This window comes from Somniosus microcephalus, chromosome 9 (genome assembly GCF_052327205.1).
Source record: "Somniosus microcephalus isolate GS21.2 chromosome 9, FLI_Smic_1.0, whole genome shotgun sequence".
Lineage (NCBI taxonomy): Eukaryota > Metazoa > Chordata > Chondrichthyes > Squaliformes > Somniosidae > Somniosus > Somniosus microcephalus.
In genome coordinates, this window is record NC_140995.1 from 205,052,782 (window position 1) to 205,078,358 (window position 25,577).

At 45.8% G+C, this 25,577-nt stretch overlaps 1 protein-coding gene across 3 annotated transcripts in view; it reads right to left on the reverse strand.

The window, feature by feature from the left end:
- The window catches only part of ak9 (adenylate kinase 9), a 366,094-nt gene that overhangs the window by 26,967 nt on the left and 313,550 nt on the right, over positions 1-25,577 (reverse strand). For all 3 annotated transcript variants that reach the window (XM_085997790.1, XM_085997792.1, XM_085997791.1), the window contains one exon: positions 1,722-1,918. In XM_085997790.1, the coding sequence (XP_085853916.1) occupies positions 1,722-1,918 (197 nt within the window). The remainder of the gene's footprint in view (positions 1-1,721; positions 1,919-25,577) is intronic.

A 25,577-nucleotide genomic window follows, 5' to 3' on the forward strand; every position in this document is an offset into this window, starting at 1 on the left:
AACATTGGGGTGTTTTTCACTTCGGGGCAGTGAAGATCTAAGTTCGCAGGACACGGAGCAGGCATTTCCAGTGGTGAGCATATATTTTTCTGGCCTTCCACAAGGCAACTTAGGATAGGTATAGGGGTGGGAGTAAAGTGGGAATTTCGTTGGAATTGTGATTTTAGTCGATTTTCTTCGGTGTGTCTGTTTCTCCTCCCCTATTTAAGCAAGACAGTGTTGCACTTAGCAGAGAAGTGCTGTAGTGAACATTGAATTTGGTATTTAAAACTGTATTAAAAAGGAGTAGCTGTTTTAAAGTACTGTATGTAAAACTGTATTAAAAGGAGTGTTGCATCAAGCTGTAGAGCTGTGGTGAACGCTGTGTAGCTATTTTTTAAAGTCTATATTAAAGTACTGTATTTAAAAATAAGGTAGTGTTGCACTGGGCAGGGAGCCCTCTAGTGGACACTAAGTGTACTGCGCTTAAGCAAAAGTGTTGTACCAGGCATAAGAGCTTATCGATTTTTCTAAGTTGTTTCTTTCTTTAGTTTTCAATAAATGCTGGTCTGTTTTGCACCCAAACCACGAGTCACGTTGTTTTCTGTCTACAGCGCTACTGAATAAGTCCAGCGGTCAGAACTCAGGAATAGGGGAGCGCTCCAAAACCACAAGGGGGTCCCTGGAGCAGCTCAGAGGCTTCTGACTGGTCAGAGACAAATAGCCCCAACCCCGCTAGCGTGTGTGTGGCTAATTCCTTACAATACTGAGATCATCTCTGTATTTGGGTGCTACTTTATGCTTGATTTTTTTTCTCTCTCGCATATAACTATGTGTATTGTGTATAACAGATTCTTATTTTTGAAATAGAACAAGGTGGACAAAAAATGTATAAAACTAGACTTCCATATAATTAGCTTGACTATACCATTCTTACTATGTACGTATTGGTTTTGGCAACAATTACTAATAAGACCATGCCATGAATGTGCTTATACCAAGAGATAATAGCCTGGAATTTTTTCCGAGCTGCTCCGTTCCGCCACCTTAACTTTGTTGGAAGTGCAGTGGAAACCACTTATGCTCATTAAAAAAGGGTTTCTGCCACACTTCTGGCAAAATTATGATGGCAGGGTGGGAGCAGCTCCAAGAAAATATCAGGCCAATATGTAACTGTACACACATTTTAATAACTTGCTTCTATATCATCAAACTTATGGGTCAATGCCTGAAATGTCAACTCCACTGTTCTCTTCTCCACAGATGCTACCTGGCTTGCTAAGAGTTTCCAGCATTTTGTCATCTGCAGTTTTTTTGCTTTTTGTTTATATTGACAAACTTACAGCTGGCTTTCAGTGCAAATTGCTTTCATATATTGTACCATTGGTGTAGAATTCCATAAATGAACACATGAAAGAGAAACAGCTTAACATAAACGTTATAACAAAATGATAAATAACAATAAAATGAATCAAACAACTGTAAAGCAGGCAGATCTTTGGCATTTTCAAACAACGTATAGGCTACTGAAAGGGGAAACCGTTTGAAGACGACAGTATTTAACACACTATTCCACTGTCTGCTCTGGTTCACCAACATTTATGAAGGTAGAGGAACACTTGAACCTAAAGGACTCTGAACTGGGCTATAACTCATATGAGGAGGAGTAAATTTGAAAGATTCTTATTTTCAATTCTCAATTAATTTTCATTATTATCTCTGACTACCAGAAGCATACTTACATCCAAGGCCTCCTTTGAAGCCATTTTATAGTAATGTCCTCGGAACTCTGCTGCAAATTCCAATGATGGATTGACAGAACAGTCTTCAAATTCCCCTTTTAACTGAAGGCTGATAGGACAGTATTGCTGAAACTCTCCAAGTCGGGACTTTAGCTCATGGGGTGTGATACACAGACCAGCAATACAGGCAGCTTTACCTGTATGTTAGAAAATACATTTCTCATTTTAACGTATAATGGTAAGACAGAAATTTCTTTATGAAATAACACCATCAGAAAAGGCATTTATACAAAATATCATCAAAAGGTTGCACTCTGAATATTAGAATATATAAAGTATTAATTATTTACTGTACCTCTGTTTTTATCCTATAGTACTGTTTACTGACACTGTAAATATCAATGATTAATTACTTTGGGAACAGTATAGGTTAGAGGAAAGATGGAGTACTAGTGACACAAAGATGTATACATATATAATGAAGTAGAGTTGATTCATGTTTAGTGGAAGTAGGGGAATGAGTAAAGAATTAACAGAAGCTTACCTTAAAATTAATTATAAATACCTGGAGATCTCATATGGTGTTGTTCATGGGAGCCAGCCATGGTGGGGAGCCAGAGGACTCGAGGCAGGCTCCCCAGGAAAAAAAACTCAACATTTTTAATAACATGATTTGGAACAGTTGCTGCAAGTGCGGCAGTTTGCTGAGCACTTGCGTTGTGCATGCACAGATTAGGGCCTTTAAAGTTTTTTTTAACCAATTTTTACCAAAATTTCCCAGTTTGTTTTGGGTTTGTGGATTGTTGAAAACTAATTATTTCTCGATTTAAAAATCCTAATTCGTAGATTTCCTTTTGCCCCAGAGAAATGTGCGTTGGGAGGTAGCACTGCAGGAAATCCCAAGCACATAGATTCCCGTATATTAATTTTAACATGCAAAAAAAAAAATCACAATTTCCCGTGAGCCGTGCACCTTTTGAGAGCTCCTCCCTAGTTGAAGCATGAAATCTGTTATGTCTACTACTAGATCTCCTGTGGTGTTGCTGACTGTGAGTCAGAGGACATGTTATTTTGCTGTCCCCTGTGACCACATACATTGATTTTAAATCCGGGCCAGTTTGCAGCGGGTGAGTAGCAATGTGAGTTAGAAATACACCCGCTGCTCCAGAAATTAGGCCTGGGGTATTTTAACACCCGGGCCTCATTTAAATCCCACTGGTCAACTTCTCACCCGTTTCAGCCGGAAAGTCAGTGGGAAGCAGCGAACAATCATATGACCCTAAGGCCTCCTGCCAATACCAGATAGGCTGCCAGAGCTGTCTCATGGGGCTCTTCTGATTGGGGGCAAGGCTGTGGCAGGGGAAGCCAAGCTTTCCTTGAGGAGTTGCAGTGAGTAACGAGACTGTGGCCTAGAAATTGAGCCAATTACTGCCACGATGTGGTCGAAAAATGGCAGCCGCCACCTAGCGCCCATCTCTGACGCGGGCCTCGGCGGCCACCATTTTAATATAAATCAACGTCACCTCAGCGAACTTCGACCTTAGCGCTGGGTACTAAGCTCGCCATGAAAACCCAGCGTTCAGCAGACTGACAGAGACACTATCACCACATCTTAAAAGGACACACACATCTTTCAGGTAAGTTTGCATTTAAGTTTTTGGACTGGATTTTTTTCTTATTTTATTGAAGTAGTGGCTTGCTGCAATACATGTTAAAAGTTTTTTTTTAAGTGTGCAGGGATTGCAGGGTGTGCTGCTGGATACTTGCAAGGGCTCGGATGGTCAAAGAAGGCCTCTGAGAAGACAGAAAATGCTGCAAATTCTCAGCAGGTCAGGCAACATCCGTGGAGAGAGAAACAGAGTTCATGTCTCAGGTTGAGATGCTGCCTGACCTGCTGAGTATTGCTAGCATTTTATGCTTTTATTTCAGATTTACAGCATCCGTTCACAGAGGAAAGAGGAAGAGGAGGAAGAGGAGGAAGCAGAAGTGGAGGAAGCAACCCAGACAGCCCCTTTCTGGCCAGGATATCCTCTGCCTGCGGTACCAGTGACCACAACCCAAATTCCCCATTCAACATTTGTCCTACACCTTACCTTCCCTCTGTTACTGACCATCACAGTGTCCTCTTGGCCACAATATGTAAATAAATGCCACCACAAAGAAAACTTTCCAATCCAATTTTATACATCCTACACAATCTCTCATCATAGGACAGCCCTCTCATCCCAGGAATCAATCTAGTGAATCTTCGTTGCACCGCCTCCAAGGCATGTATGTCCTTCCTTAGAAAAGGAGACCAAAACTGTGCACAGTATTCCAGGTGTGGTCTCACCAAGGCCCTGTACAATTGTAGCAAGACTGCCTTACTCTTATACTCCAACCCCCTTGCAATAAGGCCAACATGTTGTTTGCCTTCCTTATTGCTTGCTGTACCTGCATGCTAGATTTCTGTGTTTCTTGCACAAGGACACCCAAATCTCTCTGAACACCAACATTTGAAAGTTTCTCACCATTTAAAAAATATTCTGTTTTTCTATTCTTCCTATCAAAGTGAATAACCTCACATTTCCCTACATTATACTCCATCTACCACCTTACCGCCCACTCATTTAGTCTATTGAAATCCCTTTGCAGACTCTTTGTGTTCTCCTCAGCTTACTGTCCCACCTAGCTTTGTATCATCAACAAACTTGGCTACATTACACTTGGTCCCTTCATCTAGGTCATTAAAATAGATTGTAAATAGCTGAGGCCCCAACACTGATCCTTGCGGCACCCCACTAGTTATAGCCTGCCAACCTGAAAAAGATCAGTTTATCCCTACTCTGTTTTCTGTCCGTTAACCAATCCTCTATCCATGCTACTATATTACACCCAACCCCATGAACCCTAATCTTGTGTAATAACCTTTTATGTGGCACCTTATCGAATGCCTTTTGGAAATCCAAATATACTACATCCACTGGTTCCCCTTTATCTACCCTGCTAGTTACATCCTCAAAAAACGCTAATAAATTTGTCAAACATGATTTCCCTTTCATAAAACCATGTTGACTCTGCCTAGTCATGTTATGATTTTCTAAGTGCCCTGATACCACTTCCTTAACAATGGATTCCAGCATTTTCCCGACGACTGATGTCAGGCTAACTGGCCTGTAGTTCCCTGTTTTTTCTCTCCCTCCTTTCTTGAATAGCGGTGTTACACTTGCGACCTTCCAATCCGCTGGGACCATTCTAGAATCTAGGGAATTTTGGAAGATCAAAACCAATGCATCCACTATCTCTTCAGCCACCTCTTTTAGAACCCGAGGATGTAGGCCATCAGGTCCAGGGGATTTGTTGGCTTTTAGTCCCATTAGTTTCTCTAGTACTTTTTCTCTACTTATATTAATTACCTTAAGTTCCTCACCCTCACCTTGGTTCCCCACCATTTTGGTATGCTTTTTGTGTCTTCTACTGTGAAGACAGATACAAAATATTTGTTTAACATTTCTGCTATTTCCTTATTCCCCCATATAATTTCTCCTGTCTGAGCCTCTAAGGGACCAACGTTTACTTTTGCTACTCTCTTTTTACATACTTGTAGAAGCTCTTACAATCTGCTTTTATATTTCTTGCTAGTTTTCTCTCATTCTATTTTTTCCCTTTTGATCAATTTTTTGGTCATCCTTTGCTGGTTTCTGAAACTCTCCCAATCCTCAGGCTTACTATTATTCTTCGCAACATTATAAGCTTCTTCTTTCAATCTAATGCTATCCTTAACTTCTTTAGTTAGCCATGGTTGGATCACTTTTCCCGTGGAGTTTTTGTTTTGCAATGGAATGTATTTTTGTTGAGAATTATGAAATATTTCTTTGAATGCTAGCCACTGCTTATCTACCACCATATCTTTTAATCTACTTTTCCAATGTACCTTAGCCAACTCGCCCCTCATACCTATGTAATTGACTTTATTTAAGTTTAAGACTCTAGTTTCGGACTTAGGCAAGTCACTCTCAAAATTAACGTGAAATTCTATATTATGATCACTCTGCCCCAGAGGATCCTTTACTATTAACCCTGTCTCATTACACAATACAAGATCTAAAATAGCCTGTTCCCTGGTTGGTTCCATGATGTATTGTTCTAGGAAACTGGCCCGGATGCATTCCATGAACTCGTCCTTCAGACTACCTTTGCCAATTTGATTTGTCCAGTCTATATGAAGGTTAAAGTCCCCCACAATTATTGCATTACCTTTGTTGCAAACTCCTACTATTTCTTGATTAACGTTCTGTCCAACCATATAGCTACTGTTAGGGGGCCTATATACTATTCCTACCAGTGTTTTCTGCCCCTTGTTATTCCTTAACTCCACACATACTGATTCTACTTCCTGATCTTCCGAGCCGAGATCCTTTCTTCCTACTGTCCTTATGTCATCCTTTATCAGAGCTACTCCTCCTCCTTTTCCATTCTGCCTGTCTTTTCGAAATGTCAAGTACCCTGGAACATTTAGTTCCCAACCTTGCAACCACGTCTCTGTAATGGCTATTAGATCAAACCCATTTATCTCCATTTGTGCCACTAGTTCATCTATCTTGTTACGAATGCTTCATGCATTCAGATAACGAGCCTTTAATTAAATTTTTTACCATTATTCCCTGCTTTGACCTTATTCTCTGCTGCACTGCTACTGTTAAACTCTGTCCTTTCCTGTCACACTCTGCATATTTTTACCCAAATTGCTACACTGCTTTATTGCCTTGACCTTTCTCTTTAGATTTCTAAATTTCCCCTCACCTGACCCCTCCCCTCCACTTTTTTTACTTTAAAGCCCTATCTACAGCCCTAGTTATTCGATTCGCCAGGATGCTGGTACCAGCCCAGTTTAAGTGGAGCCCGTCCCGACGGAACAGCTCCCTCTTTCCCCAGTACTGGTGCCAGTGCCCCATGAATTGAAACCCCTTCTTCCCACACCACTCTTTGAGAACTCTCTGATCTGTTTGACCCTATGCCAATTTGCGCGTGGCTCAGGTAGTATCCAGAGATTATTACCCTTGAGGTTCTACTTATTAGTTTAGACCCTAGCTCCTCAAACTCCCTCAGCAGAACCTCATTCTTAGTTCTACCTATGTCGTTGGTTCCTACATGGACCACGACAACTGGATTCTCCCCATCCCACTCCAAGTTCTTCTCCAGCCGCGAGGAGATATTTTTAACCCTGGCAACACAGCCTTCAGGACTCTCTTTCGCGGCTGCAGAGAACAGTGTCTATCCCTGACTATACTGTCCCTGACTACTACCACATTCCTTCCTTCTCCCCCCACTTGGATGGCCCCCGTACCATGGTGCCATGGCCAGTTTGCCCATCCTCCCTGCAGTCCTTTTCCTCATCCATACAGGTAGCAAGTACCTCGTACCTGTTGGACAAGGTCGAGGGCCGAGGCTCCTCCATCACTACATCCTGGGTCCTCATACCTTCCTGACTCACAGTCACACTCTCCTGTCCCTGACTACTGACAAACTCTAAAGTACTACTTAACCTAAAGTGTGTGACTGCCTCCTGGAACAAAATGTCCAGGTAACTCTCCCCCTCCCTGTCTGCAGCTCGTACTCCAGCTCAACAATTCTGAGCCGAAGGACCTCCCTTGCAATGTTGACCCCCTGCACAAAGCTGGAGAGCTGCGTGCAACACTCTGGGTGCCCATTACTTGGCTTGCTGAGCCATTTGTGTTAGTGCTGAAGTACTTTTCCCATTTTCTTTTAGATGCAGAAGGGAATTCAGCTTTAAGAGCTGAAGACACTCATTTGGGAATTTGTTTCAATGTTATTATTTTTTTCAGAAGGCAGTTGAGCTGTAAGGGCTAAAAACTGCATCTTTTTACATCAATTTTATTTTTTTCATTTCAGAAGGCATTGTCCCTTTAAGAAACTGACAATGTTTTCTGAAATCGCAGCCTCGCTTTCGGAGAGGCTGTTCTAGCTGCAACTACGCTTCGGTCATGCTACATTGGAGCCTCCTGACAGGACCAACGCCACCAGGACGGTGTTCCACGGTGAGTTAAGTGCCGGGCTAATGTTAATTAGTCCCCAACGCCAATTTTTTGGTCCGGCCAGCGCCACCATTTTCGGTGGGCATTAACACCCGGCACTGGCAGCTTTCATGGCGGTCACATATCTAGGCCTGTATTCCTCTGGGACGGCTGTAACAGAGTCGGTCTAAGTGCGAGTGGGAATTTATTGAAATTGTGAAGCGCTATATAAATGTAAGTTATTGTTATAACCATTCATATTAGCACAATACCTTTGAAGGTATAAGATGCGCACATTTTTGAAAACTACTGTAGCTATCATCAAGACTTACAAGGCGTCCCTGATATCCAGCGTTGCTAGGGTCTGAATGAAGAAAATATGTTTATAGAAACTTATGGCACAGGAGGAGGCCATTCGGCCTGTCGTGCCTGAGCTGGCTCTTTGAAAGAGCAGTCGTGCTTAGTCCCACATCCCCGCTTTTTGTCCGTAACCCTGTAAGTTCTTCATCCTCAAGCAGCTGTCTAACTCCCATCTAAAATTAGTGATGGGATCAGCTTCCACCATCTTTTCAGGTCCTTACAACTCTTTGAGTGAAAAAACTTCTCCTAATTTCCCCTTTAGATCTTTTGCCAATGATTTTGAATCTGTGACCTCTAGTTCTTGACTCACTCACCAGAGGGAAGACTTTTTCCCTATTTACTCTATCAAAACCTCTCATCATCTTGAGAATCTCTATTAGGTCACCTCTTAACCTTCTCTGCCCCAACGAGAACATTCCTAACTTTTCCAATCGCTACTCATAATTAAAGTTCCTCATCCCTGGTAACATCCCGGTAAACCTCCTCTGTATCCTTTCTAATACCTTTACATCTTTCCTGAAGTGTGGTGCCCAGAATTGTCCCCAATACTCCAGCTGAGGCCTAACCAGTGCTTTATAAAGTTCTAGCATGATCCCTTTGCTTTTATGTTCTATGAAATAAAACAAAATATTCTATTCCTGTATTTATAAACCCAAATAACCCATATTTTTTTAACCACCTTGTCAACTTGCCTTGCCACCTTTAAGGATTTGTGTATATGGATGCCAAGGTCTCCCTGCTCATCTACACTTTTCAAAATCATGTCATTGATAGTATACTGTCTTTCCATATTAGTCCTCCCAAAGTGTATCACTTTGCACTTCTCCGCATTGAACTCCATCTGCCATACTTCTGTCCATTTCACCATCCTGTCTATGTCATCCTGAAGCCTATAGCTATCCTCATCATAATCTACTACTTTGCCAAGTTTCATATCATCTGCAAACTTTATAATGCTGCTCCCTATACCAGAGTATAAGTCGTTTATGAAAATTGTAAAGAGTAATGGACCCAAAACTGACCCTTGAGGAACACCACTGCAAACCACCTGAGTCTGAAAATCATCCATCCACCACCACCTTTTGCTTCCTGTCACTGAGTCAATTTTGTATCCATACCGCCACTTCCCCCTTAATTCCATGGGCTTGAATCTTCTTAATAAGCCTCCTTTGTGGCACTTTGTTGAATGCCTTCCAAAAGTCCATATATACATCTACTGCACTACCTTGATCAACCTTCTCTGTTACCTAATCAAAGAATTCAATTAAGTTAGTCAGACATGATTTACCTTTAACAAATCCCTGCTGGCCCTCTTTGATTAGCCTATGCCTTTCCAAATGAAAGTTTATTTTGTCCTTGATAATGGTTTTCAATAACTTCCCCACCACTAATGTTAGGCTGGCTGGCCTGTAGTTTCCACGTTTATCCTTCTCCCCTTTCTTGAATAGTGGTATAACATTAGCAACCCTCCAGTCCTCTGGCACTACTCCTGCATCCAATGAGGGTTGAGATTGTGACCAATGCCTCTGCTATTTCTACCTTTGCTTCTTTCAGCAACCTAGGATGGCATTCCATCTGGACCCAGTGACTCACCAACTTTCAGTAATGTTAATCTTTTCAGTACAGCTTCTCTATCTATTATTATCCTGTCTATAACTTCCCTCTCCTCTTTTAGTGTAACATTCACCTCATCCACTTCCTTTGTGAAGGCAGGTGCAAAGTACACTTTTTAATACTTTAGCCACGTCCTCTGGCTAAACCCTGGCGGATCCCGATTCTGCCCCCATCCTTTGCTGGTAGTCCACTACAAAGGCACCCTACCCGGTTCCAGGAACTCCCGTGCTCCACTATCCAGGTTCACACATGAAGAATGGTGATGTCATAACAGTTGCCAGCACTGATGAAACTATATCTCAACAAGACTCAGCGTCTTTAGGAGAGAAAATTAAAAGAATAGCTAATATGTTCTATAGTGATTAGAACAAGTGTTAAGACACAGAGGCCTAGAAATTCGGTGGTGCCCCGAATGGGGCGCCAAGCTCGCCTGGGCACCGGAATTACCGCTGCGCACGGAGCCGTTGCGCCCGCCGGAAATTCAGCTTGAGCGCCCCAAGAGGGACGCGGGGCACTGCTCGAGATGCCCCGCGTCCCTCTTGGGGCGCTCAAACTGAATATCGCAGCGCAACGTGCTGCAGCGCCGCACGCTGCGGCACGGCATGCTGCAGGCCTTCCTCCCCTTCTTAAGGGGGAGGGGCCTGCACCAGCGCGATGACCGATCGCGAGTGCCGGCAAAAGAGCCCGGCACCGAGAAGTGCCAGGCTCTCGGGACACAGCCGGCACTGCCCGGGGGGGGGGGGGATCAGGAGGCTGGGGACGGAGGTGCTGGCAGGCGGGCACCGAAAAAAATGGCCGCCCCGCACCTCCACCTTAATTTGCGCCACTACCGCCACAGGTAGGCCCCGTGAACCGGGTGCGATTTGCGACCGGTGTTACAGAGGCGGGCGCGACCAAATATCGCGATCGGGGCGGTAGCGGGGCGCTGCGCACACCGATGATGTCATCGGTGGCGGCGCAGCGCTACAGGCTAACGCCGCCATTAGCGCCTCGCTAAATATCGCGGGAGACGTGGCCAGTGGCGCTAAAGCCACTGAGTGCCCTCTTTAGGTGCTAACTGGTGGCGCAGCCCACCGAATTTCTAGGCCAGATAGTTTAAGTTGTTTTAAATCCAGCTTTAATTTAAATCCACAAATAAGTAGCAAAAAAGAAATATATTTCTGCTTTCAAAATTTTGATTAGTTTGGTCTGTGATAAGTTATACATTTTTTCAGGCTTCAGCTGGAAATTTATCTTGTATACAGTTAGTTCACTTGAAGTTTACTGTCACTATAACTTGATATGGATTACAGCACTAACACAGGTATCAAGCAATCAACAAGCATTTTTAATTTGATTTGTTACAGTCATGATTGAGAAATGCAACACTTTATGTATCACGAAATATATTGCACCATTCAATCCTTTTAATGCATTTTAGTTAGGAGTTTTGAGCATTCTTCACAACTACATATACCGTATAGCTTTTCTGCATTAGGAAGAATTTAATATTTTATTTAGTTCACGTTTGCATTTCGTACTTTGTTGCAGTTAACACATATTATCTACTTAATCAATTTACAATGTCTGGTCCATTTATTTGCAAGTTAGATTGCCAACCTCTATTATTAACATGTTTAGTTGATCAGCAGTGTTATCCAATATGAAACTGTGGGATTATATTTTGAACTGCTTGGATTAAGGCCCTCTGGATAGCTTTCTGATGCTAAGTACCACTCAGCTCCAGACCTCATTACAGCCTTGGTCTAAACATGGACAAAAGAGCTGAATTCCAGAGGTAAGGCGAGAATGACTGCCCTTGACATCAAGGCAGCATTTGACCGAGTGTGGCATCAAGGAGCCCTAGAAAAATTGAAGTCAATAGGTATCAGGGGGAAAACTCTCCACTGGCTGGAGTCATACCTAGCACAAAGGAAGATGGTTGTGGTTGTTGGAGGTCAATCATCACAGCCCCAGGACATCGCTGCAGGAGTTCCTCAGGGCAGTGTCCTAGGCCCAGCCATCGTCGGCTGTGTAGGGGGTTTCTCTTGCTTGCTCTGGTCTCCTGCCAGGCTTCTTGCAATAATTACCCGTGAGTGGTTCGACCCACTCACCCCTACGGTTCTAGACCTTGGACTTAGGTGCAGGGAGCTGTAGTGCAGAGAAAAACTCAATAGACCAGGTCGAATAGCACGAAATGGATGCCTTTATTGAACAGTTTGCAGCATTATAAAATACATGTCATATGCACAGATTAAAGCAACTACAAGCATGCACACATCTATAAACTTAACTCTATAGAAATGGGGAACACACGGCACATCGTGAAAGGGGTAACACATTACAATTACCCTTAACCCCCTCCCCTAAACCTAACTAAGTTTCGATTTGAGGGACTCGGGATTATGCTCACCACTTTAAGAATTGAGAAAAAGGCTTTGCAGCCTTTCGACACTGCTTTCCGTCGTCACGTGGGTTTGGAAGCTTCTGGCGCAGCTTGTTTTCCTCTTGGTTCTCCTGCGATGGAGGCAGCCGATACAGCCTTGGTGAGCACTCGCCACGGATGGATCCGTTACCGATGTGATGTTGAAGAACTGGATGCATCCGTTACCGATGTGATGTTGAACTGGATGCACACTCCGGGACCTGAGTGTCTTCTTCTCCGGCCTGGGTCGTCGATGATCTCCCGACAAAAGTACCCGGGCCTCCCTCGTCGTCTTCCCGTCGTGGCCGGGCCTTGCCTGGCCGAACCTCCCAAAGTCGCGGAACACACGGCTGAACACCCCGCTGGACACCGTTTACCGAACCACGAACCGAACACGTTCCGAACCGAAGGAAGAAGCCCCGATGGACTTTACTCAATCCACAGTTATACTTTTTTGGAACATTCTTATCTCCCGCCAAATCATAGTCCTGTCTTTGTAATAATTTTGGCGGGCAGAACTCTCTGCAGGGGTGTTTTGTCTTCATAACGGGAGTCGGTGATAGCTTAACTGGCCTTCCTGGGCCGATAATGTCTTTGCTTTGTTACCGTAACTTGGTTTGTATATTGATCGGTCTGGAGATTGCCCTGGATGGCTGTTAAACGGCTTCTCTTTGTACAGTGTAATGGGTTAAAGCGTTCGTTCAATTGTCCGCCCATTTCTTGATGGGTCTCATCCTGCCACCCAAATCTGTCCTGTACTTATAATCTAATCAATATGTATGCTCAGTTCCATGAGTTTCGGCTTCCCGAAACTGGTTTTCGCGGGCTTTTAATGCCCTCAATCCACAAGCCTGTCTGGCTTGCAGTAACAGAAATTCAAATGGTCCCAGAAGCTGGTCACGAGGTCTGGCGGCCATTTTGTGTGCCCTTTTATCAAAGGTTTCTCTGTATAAGCTTCTTTTGGTCAATAAAGCTGTTTTATTAACCCTATTTTCCTACGTGATTATGTGATGAAAATTTCGCGAATCTTACAGCTGCTTCAACAATGATCTTCCCTCCATCATAAGGTCAGAAGTGGGGATGTTCGCTGATGATTGCACAGTATTCAGTTCCATTCGCAACTCCTCAGATAATGAAGCAGTCTATGCTCGCGTGTAGCAAGACCTGGACGACATTCAGGCTTGGGCTGATAAGTGGCAAGTAACATTCGCGCCACACAAGTGTCAGGCAATGACTATCTCCAACAAGAGAGCATCTAACCATCGCCCCTTGACATTCAATGGCATTACCATCACCGAATCCCCCAACATCAACATCCTGGGGGGGGTCACCATTGACCAGAAACATAACTGGACCAGCCACATAAATACTGTGGCTACAAGAGCAGGTCAGAGGCTGGGTATTCTGCGGTGAGTGACTCATCTCCTGATACCCAAAGCCTTTCCACCATCTACAAGACACAAGTCAGGAGTGTGATGGAATACTCTCCATTAGCCTGGATGAGTGCAGCTCCAACAACACTCAAGAAGCTCGACACCATCCAGGACAATGCAGCTCGCTTGATTGGCACCCCAGCCACTGCCTTAAACATTCACTCCCTCCACCACCAGCACACCGTGGCTGCAGTGTGTACCATCTACAAGATGCACTGTAGCAACTCACCATGGCTTCTTCGACAGCACCTCCTGTAGTGTATGTGCCTTTAAGAGCCCCATGTGTACTGTAATGCCGGTAATGGCCACTCGGGCTATATAAGCCTGTATATTGTGTTGTATCAGTTAGTTCCCCTCCAGACTTTGTTTAGTAAACACCTATGAAACCAACTCCTGTCTTCAGTGTCTCTATCAACACACAGACACAACAGTGGCGACGAATTGGAAACGGACTTACCTGCAATTCGGCAGCACCTCAAGGACATCGATTCCTCTGGCGTCCAAAGTTGAAGAAAAATCAAGAAAAAGAAAAAGCTGTGGTTTCACCAGCTAGCCAAGCTGGTGGCAGGTACTGCAATAATCCTTCCTGGGCATCGGGCTGGGGCTCCAGCGGCTGGCTCTACAGCTAGGCCAAGCAGCGAAAGCGGAGGCAAGCAGTAACAGACGGGGAGGGAGCACTCGGGAGACGGCCGGTGCTGCAAGCAGGTCGACGTTCAGACGTAGAGAGAGAGTCCGGCGGGAACGAGTCTCCAACTGTAAATAAATAAATAAAAAGAACGGAAACCACGGGAAACAGCGTAGTCATCGGCAGCAGCGGCGGGGAAGCGCGGGAAGCGCCATATCTTTTCTGCAGAAAAGAAAGAAAAGCGCGGGAAGCGCCATTTTATTTCTAGGATGCCTAAGTCTGGCAATATTAATGCTTTTGATAACGAGATAGAGGATTGGACCACATATGTGGAAAGAGTGGAGGTATATTGCACCGCAAATGGAATAGAAGATGAAAAAAAAGCTTCAGTACTGCTAAATCTAATGGGCGCAAAGACATACGGGCTGTTACGAAATTTAATCACTCCAGCCAGACCAAAGGACAAGAATTTTAAAGAAATTGTTGATACCCTACAGGAGCACTTAAACCCAACACCGCTGCTGATAGCGGAACGATTCAAATTCTTCAAGAGAAATCAACACAAGAATGAAAGTAACGCTGATTACCTCACCGAATTAAGAAAGCTATCAAAACACTGCCAATTCAGGGCAGGACTAGCAGATTATCTTCGAGACAAATTCGTCTGCAGTCTCTTAAGTGAAGGAACACAGAAAAGGCTGCTTTCTGAAAAAGATTTAACACTGGACAAGGCTTTCAGTATGGCTGTATCATACGAAGCAGCCGCAAGAGGAGCTGCAGAGATACAACAAAAGACACAGGACTTCGGCACCCATGAAATGACACAGGGTTTCGAGAGATGTTATCGCTGCGGCAGATCCACCCATGACCAGAGGGACTGCTGGTTCAAGGACAAAGCATGCAGGCAATGCGGAAAGATTGGACACATTGCACGGGTATGCCGATCTGGACAAAAAAAATCCACAGACAGGAAAAAAAAAATCAATAAAGAAAAGTACAAAAAGGTACAAATGATGACGGACAGTAGCTCCGAAGACCAGAAGAGCGATAGCGACTCCGAAAACAAGAGACTAAGCTGTCTCAAATTACATAATGTAATTGCCAAAGATGATTACCAGACCATTTGGGTTACCCTCACGATAACAGGGTCCCCAGTTAAAATGGAGCTAGATACAGGATCAGCTCTGACCGTCATAAATCGATGGGATTACGAGCGGCTATTTCTGCATATACCTTTAAAAGACACATCCATTATCTTGAAAACATATACGGGACAGAAAGTATACCCCAAAGGAAAAATAAGGGTGCCTGTTGTATACAACGGCAAGGAAATACAAAAGTTGTATTTATACATTCTACAAGATGGTGGTCCACCGCTGTTGGGACGTGAATGGATCAGAAAAATACGTTTAGACTGGCACTCCATTCAGGCACTGACGGTGACCAGTAAGAAAAAAACCGATGATGACGTCATACCTGAACGATTAAAAGACATCTTGGCCAACGCCAAAGAAGTGTTTCAAGAGAAACTAGGAACCTTGAAAGGCATCACCGCCTCAATAAAAGTGGAAGATGTAGCAATTCCCAAGTTTTTTAAGGCAAGACCGGTGCCATACGCAATTCGTCCAGCAGTCGAGGCAGAGCTGGAGAATTTGGAAAAAGCAGGCGTATTATCCAAAATAGATTGGAGCGAGTGGGCAACACCCATCGTTCCAGTCATGAAGAAAGCATTGAATAATGATAAATCTGAAGAACAGAGAAAAATTCGCATCTGTGGAGACTTCAAGGTGACTGTAAACCTGGTCCTTCACACGGTACAGTATCCTCTTCCGAGGATAGAAGATATTTTCGCCTCACTATCCGGGGGGAAACGTTTCACCAAAATTGACTTGGCACAGGCATATCTACAGCTGGAGGTTGAAGAGGCCTCTAAAAAATATATCACGATAAATACACACAAAGGTCTGTACCAGTACAATCGACTGGTTTTCGGAGTAGCATCCGCTCCAGCTATCTGGCAAAGAGCTATGGAGCAAGTCCTCCAAGGGATTCCGGGGACTCAATGCTACCTAGACAACATCCTTGTAACAGGAGAAAACGACAACGAGCACCTTGCCAATTTGGAGCAGGTGCTCACTAGGCTGAGAGAACGGGGCCTACGAGCAAATCGCCCAAGTGCGAATTTTTCCAAAATCAAATATCATATTGTGGCCACATAATTAATAAGGAAGGGTTGCATAAGTCACCTGAAAAAATTGAAGCGGTCATAAAAGCCCCAGCACCTGAAAATGTTTCACAATTAAGGTCGTTCCTGGGATTAATAAATTACTATCACAAATTTTTACCGAACTTATCAACTCTTCTACACCCTCTTAATGAACTGCTACAAACAGGAGTAATTTGGAAATAGAGCGAAGACTGTAAACGTGCCTTCCATAAATGCAAAGACTTAATCACGTCCAAAGAAGTTTTGGCTCATTACAACCCATCACTGCCAATCAGACTGGCGTGCAATGCATCCCCTTACGGCGTAGGAGCAGTATTATCGCATAAGTTCCCTGATGGCTCAGAACGGCCGATAGCTTTTGCGTCACGCTCACTGAACTCAGCTGAGCGTAACTATTCCCAAATCGACAGGGAAGCACTCAGCCTGGTATGGGGAGTGAAGAAATTCAACCATTACCTACACGGACAAAAATTTACCTTGTTGACTGACCATCAACCCCTCATCTCCATATTCAACCCTAAAAAGGGTGTTCCCATTATGACAGCGCAAAGGCTACAGAGGTGGTCCCTTTTTCTAGGGGCACACCAATACAACATAGAATACAAAGGATCAAAACAGCATGGGAATGCTGACGGGTTATCGCGCCTACCATTGCCAACGGTAGAAGAAGCACCTACCGTAGACCCAGTGGAGATTTTCCACTCTACCATAGTCGAATGCCTACCAGTAACAAATTCTGCCATTGAAAGGGAAACTAGAAATGACCCGACTCTCTCACAAGTCTACGATTTAACAGTGAAGGGATGGCCAGCACATGGCAAACCACTGTTGCCAGCATTCTCGCAAAGAAGAGAACAGCTGTCAGTGTGCCGAGGAACCTTGATGTGTGGATCCAGAGTGGTGATTCCACCCAAACTCCAGGATAAAGTTCTAAAGGTGCTTCACGAGGGGCATCTGGGTGGAGTGAAAATGAAGAACCTAGCCAGGGCGTTTGTATGGTGGCCAGGTATCGATGGAGACATCGAAGAAATGACCAAGAGCTGCCTAGGATGCCAGAAGGTCCAAAACGCTCCACCCCAAGCCCCTCTACATCCATGGGAGTGGCCCTCATCTCCCTGGCAAAGGGTGCACATCGACTTTGCTGGTCCATTTATGGACTCAATGTTCTTAATCGCGGTTGATGCACACTCCAAGTGGCCGGAGGTAATAAAGATGTCCTCCACCACCACGGAAAAAACCATCACAGTATTAAGGACCATATTTGCCAGGAATGGGCTGCCGGAACAGATCTGTTCTGATAATGGACCGCAATTTGTGTCCGAAGAATTCAGGAAGTTCTTAAAAAACAATGGGGTTAAGCACTACACATCCGCCCCATACCATCCCGCCACCAATGGATTGGCTGAAAGGTTTGTCCAGACCTTCAAGAAGGCCATAAAGGCCATGGGTAATGAAGACATAAAACTTCAGCACAAGGTGGATAACTTGTTGTTCGCATACAGGAATGCAACACATATGGTTACAAACCAAATTCCCGCCATGATGTTCTTCAATAGAAGCCTAAGATGCCGGCTGGATTTGATCAAGCCCAACATCAGAAGGGACGTGGAGAACCGGCAATTTCAAGGCATGAATGAAAGGCCAACTAGAACCTTCCAGATAGGTCAACAAGTTTTGGCCCGGGACTACCGTACCGAGCAATGGCAGCCTGGAACTATCTGCACACGACTAGGACCGCTGATGTATACCGTGGACATCGGAGAAAGCATAATAAGGCGCCATGCTGACCAAATCATAGAGTCATCCGAAAAGGGACAACCTACACCACAACTCTATACGCCTAACGATGAAGTAGAGATACCCATATCTACCTCCGATCCGGTGATACTGGAACCCGATGAACCCGACACTGGCATTCAAGCCGAATCAGCCTTGCCAAAAGAACCTACTACACCACCAGAAACTACTACACCACCGAGGCGTTATCCGGACCGAGTCAGGAAGCCTCCAGGGAGACTGACTTATAATTAATTAACTGTAGCAATGTGTAGATTATTTTTCTTGTAACATGTAATTAATAATTACTTAAAATATTATGTACTGGTTGGCTAAAAGGGGAGGAATTGTAGTGTATGTGCCTTTAAGAGCCCCATGTGTACTGTAATGCCGGTAATGGCCACTCGGGCTATATAAGCCTGTATATTGTGTTGTATCAGTTAGTTCCCCTCCAGACTTTGTTTAGTAAACACCTATGAAACCAACTCCTGTCTTCAGTGTCTCTATCAACACACAGACACAACACCTCCCAAATCCACGACCTCTACCACCTAGAAGGACAAGGGCAGCAGGCGCATGGGAACACCATCACCTCCAAGTTCCCCTCCAAGTCGCACACCATCCTGACTTGGAAATATATCGCCATTCCTTCATAGTCGCTGGGGCAAAATCCTGGCACTCACTCCCTAACAGCACTATCAGAGTACCCTCACCACGTGGACTGCAGCGGTTCAAGAAGACAGCTCACCTTCTCAAGGGCAATTAGGGATGAGCAATGAATGTTGGCCGTGCCAGCGACGCCACATCTCATGAATGAATAAAAAAAATAGTTACATAATCCCAATGATCCTGGTTTACAACATCATAATAAATGACTGACTGGTTGTTGTGCTGGTAGAGGTGAATGGAAAAATTTACAAGAGGACACAAAAAGCAGAAAACCTCACTGACACAGAAGTGGTCCTTGTTGTAAAGAAGACAACGAGCAGCATATCTTTGTGCTGACCTATATCCATTCAACCTGCAAACTAGGCTAATGAGGAGCCCAGCAATTTGAATACAATTCAACCAACTTAATAACCTACCAAGAAGTGAGGGAAAGTTTCAATGGTGCTAAAAAGCAACAAAAGGACTGTATTCAATGGCAAGCAGTGGAAAGCAAGGAACCTTGTACGAAGTCACAGCAGTAGAACAGAAAACATTCCAGTTATTGTGACTGGAAAGCCTAGATAGGATCACAGTGGCTGAAGCTGAGTGTGCCACACTCACTTTACAAAAGGATCTTTAAGCAGGTTTTCACATCATTTGAAAACATCTCACTTTAATGGCCTCAATTTTTACTGAGGCACGGGACCGGTGTGTGTGTGTGAACCCATTAGCGGGAGGCGCATCCCGAGAGTTCGGTGATGTAGAGGTCCGACCAATCTTAATGGCATGGCCGCTTTTAAATAAAAGTTCCCTAGTCCCACTTGACACCTGGCCAAATTCACCACCAGACTGGCAGGCATGAGCGTGAATTTGATGGAAGGAGGCTGCAGCTGGCGACCTGTGGGAACAGTTCCTGGCAGTCAGGTCTGGAGGCGATCGGGGGTGGCTGAAGCTGGGGTGGCCCAAGGACTTCTTGCAGGACCTGGGGGGAACACTCCTGCTCCTCCTGGCCCACAAGGGTTCAAACAGAAGCAAATTTCTTAAACTTACCTTGGCCTCTTCTGCCGAGCTGCAGACAGTCCAGGGCTTCCATGGTTGAAGTTCTTGGGCCAGATTTTGTGGTCAGCGTCGATCGAACGGCGCTAGCTGTTCATTATACTTGCACTTACCCACAGGCTTTTTATGGGCTTATGCACTTTAAGTTCCTCTCAGCCAGCTATCAAAAAAGCGCAGCGCCCTCTACAGGCTTCTGAGACCTGTGTGAACAGGACAAGCAACTGTGCATCTCCTTAGCCAATCAGATTGAAGAATTGTGGTAAACCACTGTTATACCTGTCTGTGCCTGTATGTGTATTCCACTAGGTACAGGTCTGGACATGCCTCGGCTGACCCCTCCCACTATTCCAGGTATATAAGTGACTACCTTCCAGTCCCTTAGTATTCTGGACGGGTCGACCACTTGAGACAAGACCTTCATTCTTTAGTTAATAAAAGCCTGATTGTTACTCGCTCAACCTCAGTCTTTTGAGTAATTGATGGCGCATCAATTTTATTAACTACATTTTTTATAATGGAGAAGATCCTCACACCAGCATGCCTGGACCTGGACAGTCGGGAAGCGGACGCTTCCACCAAGTTTGCTCACTGGCTCACGTGCTTCGAGACATTCCTGACTGCCTCCACTGCAGTCGAAACGGATGCGGACAAACTGTCTGTCCTGATCTCCAAGGTGAACCACCGAGTGTACTCAGTCATCCGGGACGCGACCTCGTACACAGCCGCCCTACACGCGCCCTGTGAACGAAGTATACGCTAGGCACCTTCTGGGGAGTCGCAAGCAACAACCTGGGGAATCGACTGAGGAATACCTCCAAGCACTGTCCGTGCTTGGCCGGGCCTGTGGGTGTAAGGCGGTAACGCCCACTAAGTACACGGAGGAACCGATCCGGGATGCCTTCGTAGCGGGCCACAGGTCCAACTACACCCGACAGCGACTGCTGGAGCAGAGTGACCTCACCCTCGACAAAGCCTCCGACATTGCACTAACGCTGGACGCAGCCTTTCGGGGCATGGATGCCTACTCCTCTGCACCGTGGACGCCGCGGGGAACGACAACCTGGGACACGGTAGGACAGCCCCATAGCACCGTGCCACCCCAGCCACAGCCCAACAACGGCCCAACTACCGCAGCAATGTCCCAAAGCCAGACAGCAGTATCCCAAGGCCAGAAATGCTACTTCTGTGGCCAGGCCAAACACCCCAGAGCGCGCTGCCCGGCGAAGAATGCGACCTGCTCGGGCTGCGGGAAAAAGGGACACTACGCCAGCATCTGCAAGGCCAAAGCCACCCCGAATGCCAGCAGCGCTGCGTGTGGGCCGTGCGAGCTGCCATCTTGGGCCACCAACAGCGCCGCGTGTGGGCCGCCATCTTGGGCCTCCCCAGCCATGTGCGAACCACCGCAGCAGCAGCCATCTTGGACGACTCCAGCCACATGGGAATCATGGACGCCGCCATCTTGGACACCAGCCGGGACGCAGCAGACCGCCAACCCCCCCCCGTCTGATACCCGCAGCGACACACCGACCCCTACGCTGGCCTCTGTGACGCTGGACCAAACAAGACCGCACCAACTAGCTCGGTCCAAAATGGACGTTAAGGTAAACGGCCATGCAATAAACTGCCTTTTTGACTCCGGGAGCACAGAGAGCTTCATCCACCCCGACACGGAGCGGCGTTGCTCTCTCCCAGTCCTGCCTGCGCACCAGCGGATTTCTATGGCCTCCGAGTCCCAGTCAGCGGACATTGGCGGCTACTGCGTGGTGACACTAGTAGTAGACGGGACTGTGTTCAATAATTTTAAACTCCTGGTCCTGCCCGACCTCTGCGCTGCCGTTCTACTGGGGTTGGATTTCCAGTGCCACCTCAAAAGCGTTACGATGGCCCCCTCCCCCCACTCACAGTCCGCAGCCAGCAGCCTCCAAATTGCCCGCCACGCACCAGATGCACCCTCTCCACACTCAGAGCCCCACCCCCCCCCCACTGTTTGCTAACCTCACCCCCGACTGTAAGCCCATCGCCACAAAGAGCAGGCGATACAGTGCCGGGGACAGGGTTTTCATCAAAACCGAAGTGGAACGGCTCCTGAAGGAGGGGATTATTGAGGGCAGCTCCAGCCCCTGGCGAGCCCAGGTTGTGGTCGTTAAGACCGGCGAGAAACAACGCCTGGTCATCGACTACAGCCAAACAATAAACCGCTACACCCTGCTGGACGCCTACCCACTCCCCCGCATAGCTGACATGGTCAACCAGATCGCGCAGTACCGCGTCTTTTCGACCATTGACCTGAAATCAGCGTACCACCAGCTCCCCATCAGCCCTGAAGACCGCCAGTATACTGCTTTTGAGGCAAACGGCCGCCTCTATCACTTCCTTAGGGTTCCCTTCGGCGTTACCAACGGGGTCTCCGTCTTCCAAAGGGAGATGGACCGGATGGTCGGCGCATCAAGAATCATTAATGAGTAATGTAATATTGGGTCAGATTTTGCTGTGAGCGGCAAACAAAAGACACCTGTCATTCGTTCGACTTGCACTTGCCCATAGACTGTCTATGGGGTTTTGCACGGCAAGTTGCTGTCAGTGGGATATCCAAATGGGGCATCTGCGACCTGTGTGAACAGGGTAAGCAACTTTGTATCTCCTTAACCAATCAGATTGAAGATTTGTTAATGAACATAGCAGAGTCTGAACCAGGAAGTGTCAGTTAGAATATTCAATTCAATGTCAAATCAGGTACAGAAAGCAAAATAAAGAGAGGGAAAGAAAGATTGGATTAAGAGAGAGATAAAGAGACAGAGAGATAAAGGTAAAAAAATAAACATTTTAAAATCTCCAACAATAATTAAAATCTGAAGGAATTAGACACCACACATGTTAAAGTGATTTTTCACAGAGAGGTTGTTTGGCCGTAATTATAACTTATCATGCCATTAAAAATTTACTTAACCTAAAATGGACAAGCCTGAACGTTTTCTGTGTAGTTAAGCGTGTATATATCAGGTAAGTACAGGAACTTCACGCTGTTTGTTCAATGTATTTCAATGGAGAGTCTCTCGGCACTGCTTTTGGAGGAGCAGAGCATCTCGGATAGCAATTTGCTGATTTACGCATTTAACTGTGGATGTGTGAACGCTGGAAGTTGCTGTCCGATTTATACATTAATATTGGTGAGCGCTATTAGCTTCACCATTACATCTACTGCAAAATCTGGCCCAATATTACGTCATGGCACCAATGATATCATCAGGCCACGACTTTTTCATGTTAAGTAGGCCCCCACCTGACTTATGCGGAAGCCTCGTCGATGGCCTGATTCACCATCATAAAAATTATGGCAGCCGGGAATGCAAAGCGTTGCAGCTGGGAGATAGAATTATCAAACTTTAACCCCTCCCATGCACCATTATCGCTGGACGGGGGGGGGGGGGGGGGGGGGGGGCGGGGGTTAAAATCCCAGCCAATGTATCTAAGTATCTGCTGGAAGGAAGATAGAATTGCTGATGCAATGCAGTATGTTAAACTATTTGTCTGATAAGATTTTACCCCATGTGAGTCAGCATATTGGGGCTAATTTTCATTCATGGTTCAGGTCGGGTGGGGTGTCTGCTCTGCCCACCTGATGGCATTGATGGGAGACCCAATCGATTTTTGTGATTGGGCCTCATTTAAATATAGGAGGCGAGCTGCCAGCAGTGCTTATAGACAGCTTGACGTTTTGGAGGGTGTGATATCTGGCAGGCCTGCCATTTCTTAAAGTCAGCTTACTGTTCCTAAAGGGGAGGTAGAGTTTTCAGTCATGGTATGGTGAACGTGTTACTGAAGCACCAGGGAGAATGACAATAGCCAGGGCACCCCAATTTTCAGATACTACTATGGAGTTCCTTGTGGAACATGTGAGAAATAGAAATCCTTCAAATAGGCGATGGGTGCCTCAGCAAATTAGGCAGCAGCAGAGGAGAGAGTTAGCTGGGCAGATCAATGCCAGCAACATAGTTCCTAGAATCTGGCTGCAGAGTAGGAAGAAATCTAGTGACTACCAGGGCTGCCAAGGTCAGACTCTCCTTTGCATCTCTCTAATGCTGTACAGCCCTGCACGACTCTACTTTACTCCCAGAACTATCAATCTTCCATCCCCCACTTCACAAGCCTTTTACCAATCATAACGGAACACTTAATTACACCTCCTTCTGCATACGCTCACACACGCAACACTTGCTACTGCCCTCACAACAACTTTCCCCTCTTGCCATCACTTACTGTTTCTTCCTTTCAGCATGCACCCTTTCAACAGGGAACACACTAATTCACGACCATGCATCTTGCAGGAGAAGCAGGCACGCAAGTGGAAGGAAACCTCAAGAACAGGTTGAGTTCCTGCTATGTTTCAAACTTTGGATCCAATGGAGGACGGTGTCATTGACATCATTGGCAGAGGGAGGACACGCAGCTTTGGAGATGAATGAGGCTGGAGGCCACGTACAGCAGGGCATTTTCCATTCCTTTTTCTTTCACCTTAATTCTTTAGCTGCATTGCACTGTCACTCATCTGCTACTGCTTACACTTGCAATTACATGCTAACCCTTGTCTTTCTGCCCTTTTCCTAGGTCCTTTAGTCGATTTGGGTCCTGCAGCTGCACAGATGAAACCCTCCAAAAAATGCACCGTCACTCACTCTCACCCTTCCAAGCACCAACACAGAAATCGGCACCCTGAGTTAGATGAGTCAACACAGAGTGATTCACAGAGTAGGGCCAGGTGCAAGTGAGCAGGAGCAGGTGCAAGTGGAAAGGACAGTGTTAGAAACAGCTTGCAAGTGCAAGCTCGGGACCTGGGTCTGCTGAAGAGGCCAGAGATGCAAATTTTAGAAACATTGAAACGTATAAGATTCTGAGGGGTTTGACAGGATAGATGCGGAGAGATTGTTTCCCCTGGCTGGAGAGTCTACAACTAGTCTCAGGATAAGAGGTTGTCCTTTTAAGACTGAGATGAAAAGGAATTTCTTCACTCAGAGGGTAGTGAATCTTTGGAACTCTCTGTCCCAAAGGGCTGTGGCTCCTCAGTCACTGAGTATATTCAAGGCTGAGATAGATAGATTTTTGGACTCTAGAGGAATCAAGGGATATGGGGATAGGGCAGGAAAGTGGACTTGAGGTCGAAGATCAGCCATGATCTTATTGGACGGCGGAGCAGGCTCGAGAGGCCGTATGGCCTACTCCCGCTTCTCTTACATACGTTAGGGGCCCAGCCTCTAAAGAAAAAATGCTTTCTGTGCACCTGCACGTCTTGAATGTATTTTCCTGCCCGCCAGGGAACTACCACAACATGTTGGAGATTGTGTAGGAATCCGCTAACAACTTACGTGGGGTTCTTGTGGATGGAAATGGCACTCTGCAGTCAATCATGGAGCGTGTGATCACCTCAATGGATGCTGCAGCTGGGCCCTCCTTGTAGGAATCTGTGGCACCAGTTGTAGCTCATACTGAGGCCATGCAGAGTCTGGGCACTACCATCTCCTTCGTCTTGGACAGGCAGGGAGATTGAATGAATAGGGTCTTCAACTGAATCATGGATCTCCTATAGTTTGCTCTCGTGCAGATCAGTGGGAGTGCTGAGCCACAGCTCTATAGCAGTTGTGTAACGGGAGTAGAAGGTATTAGAATCATAGAATAGTACAACACAAGTGGAGGCTATTTGGTCT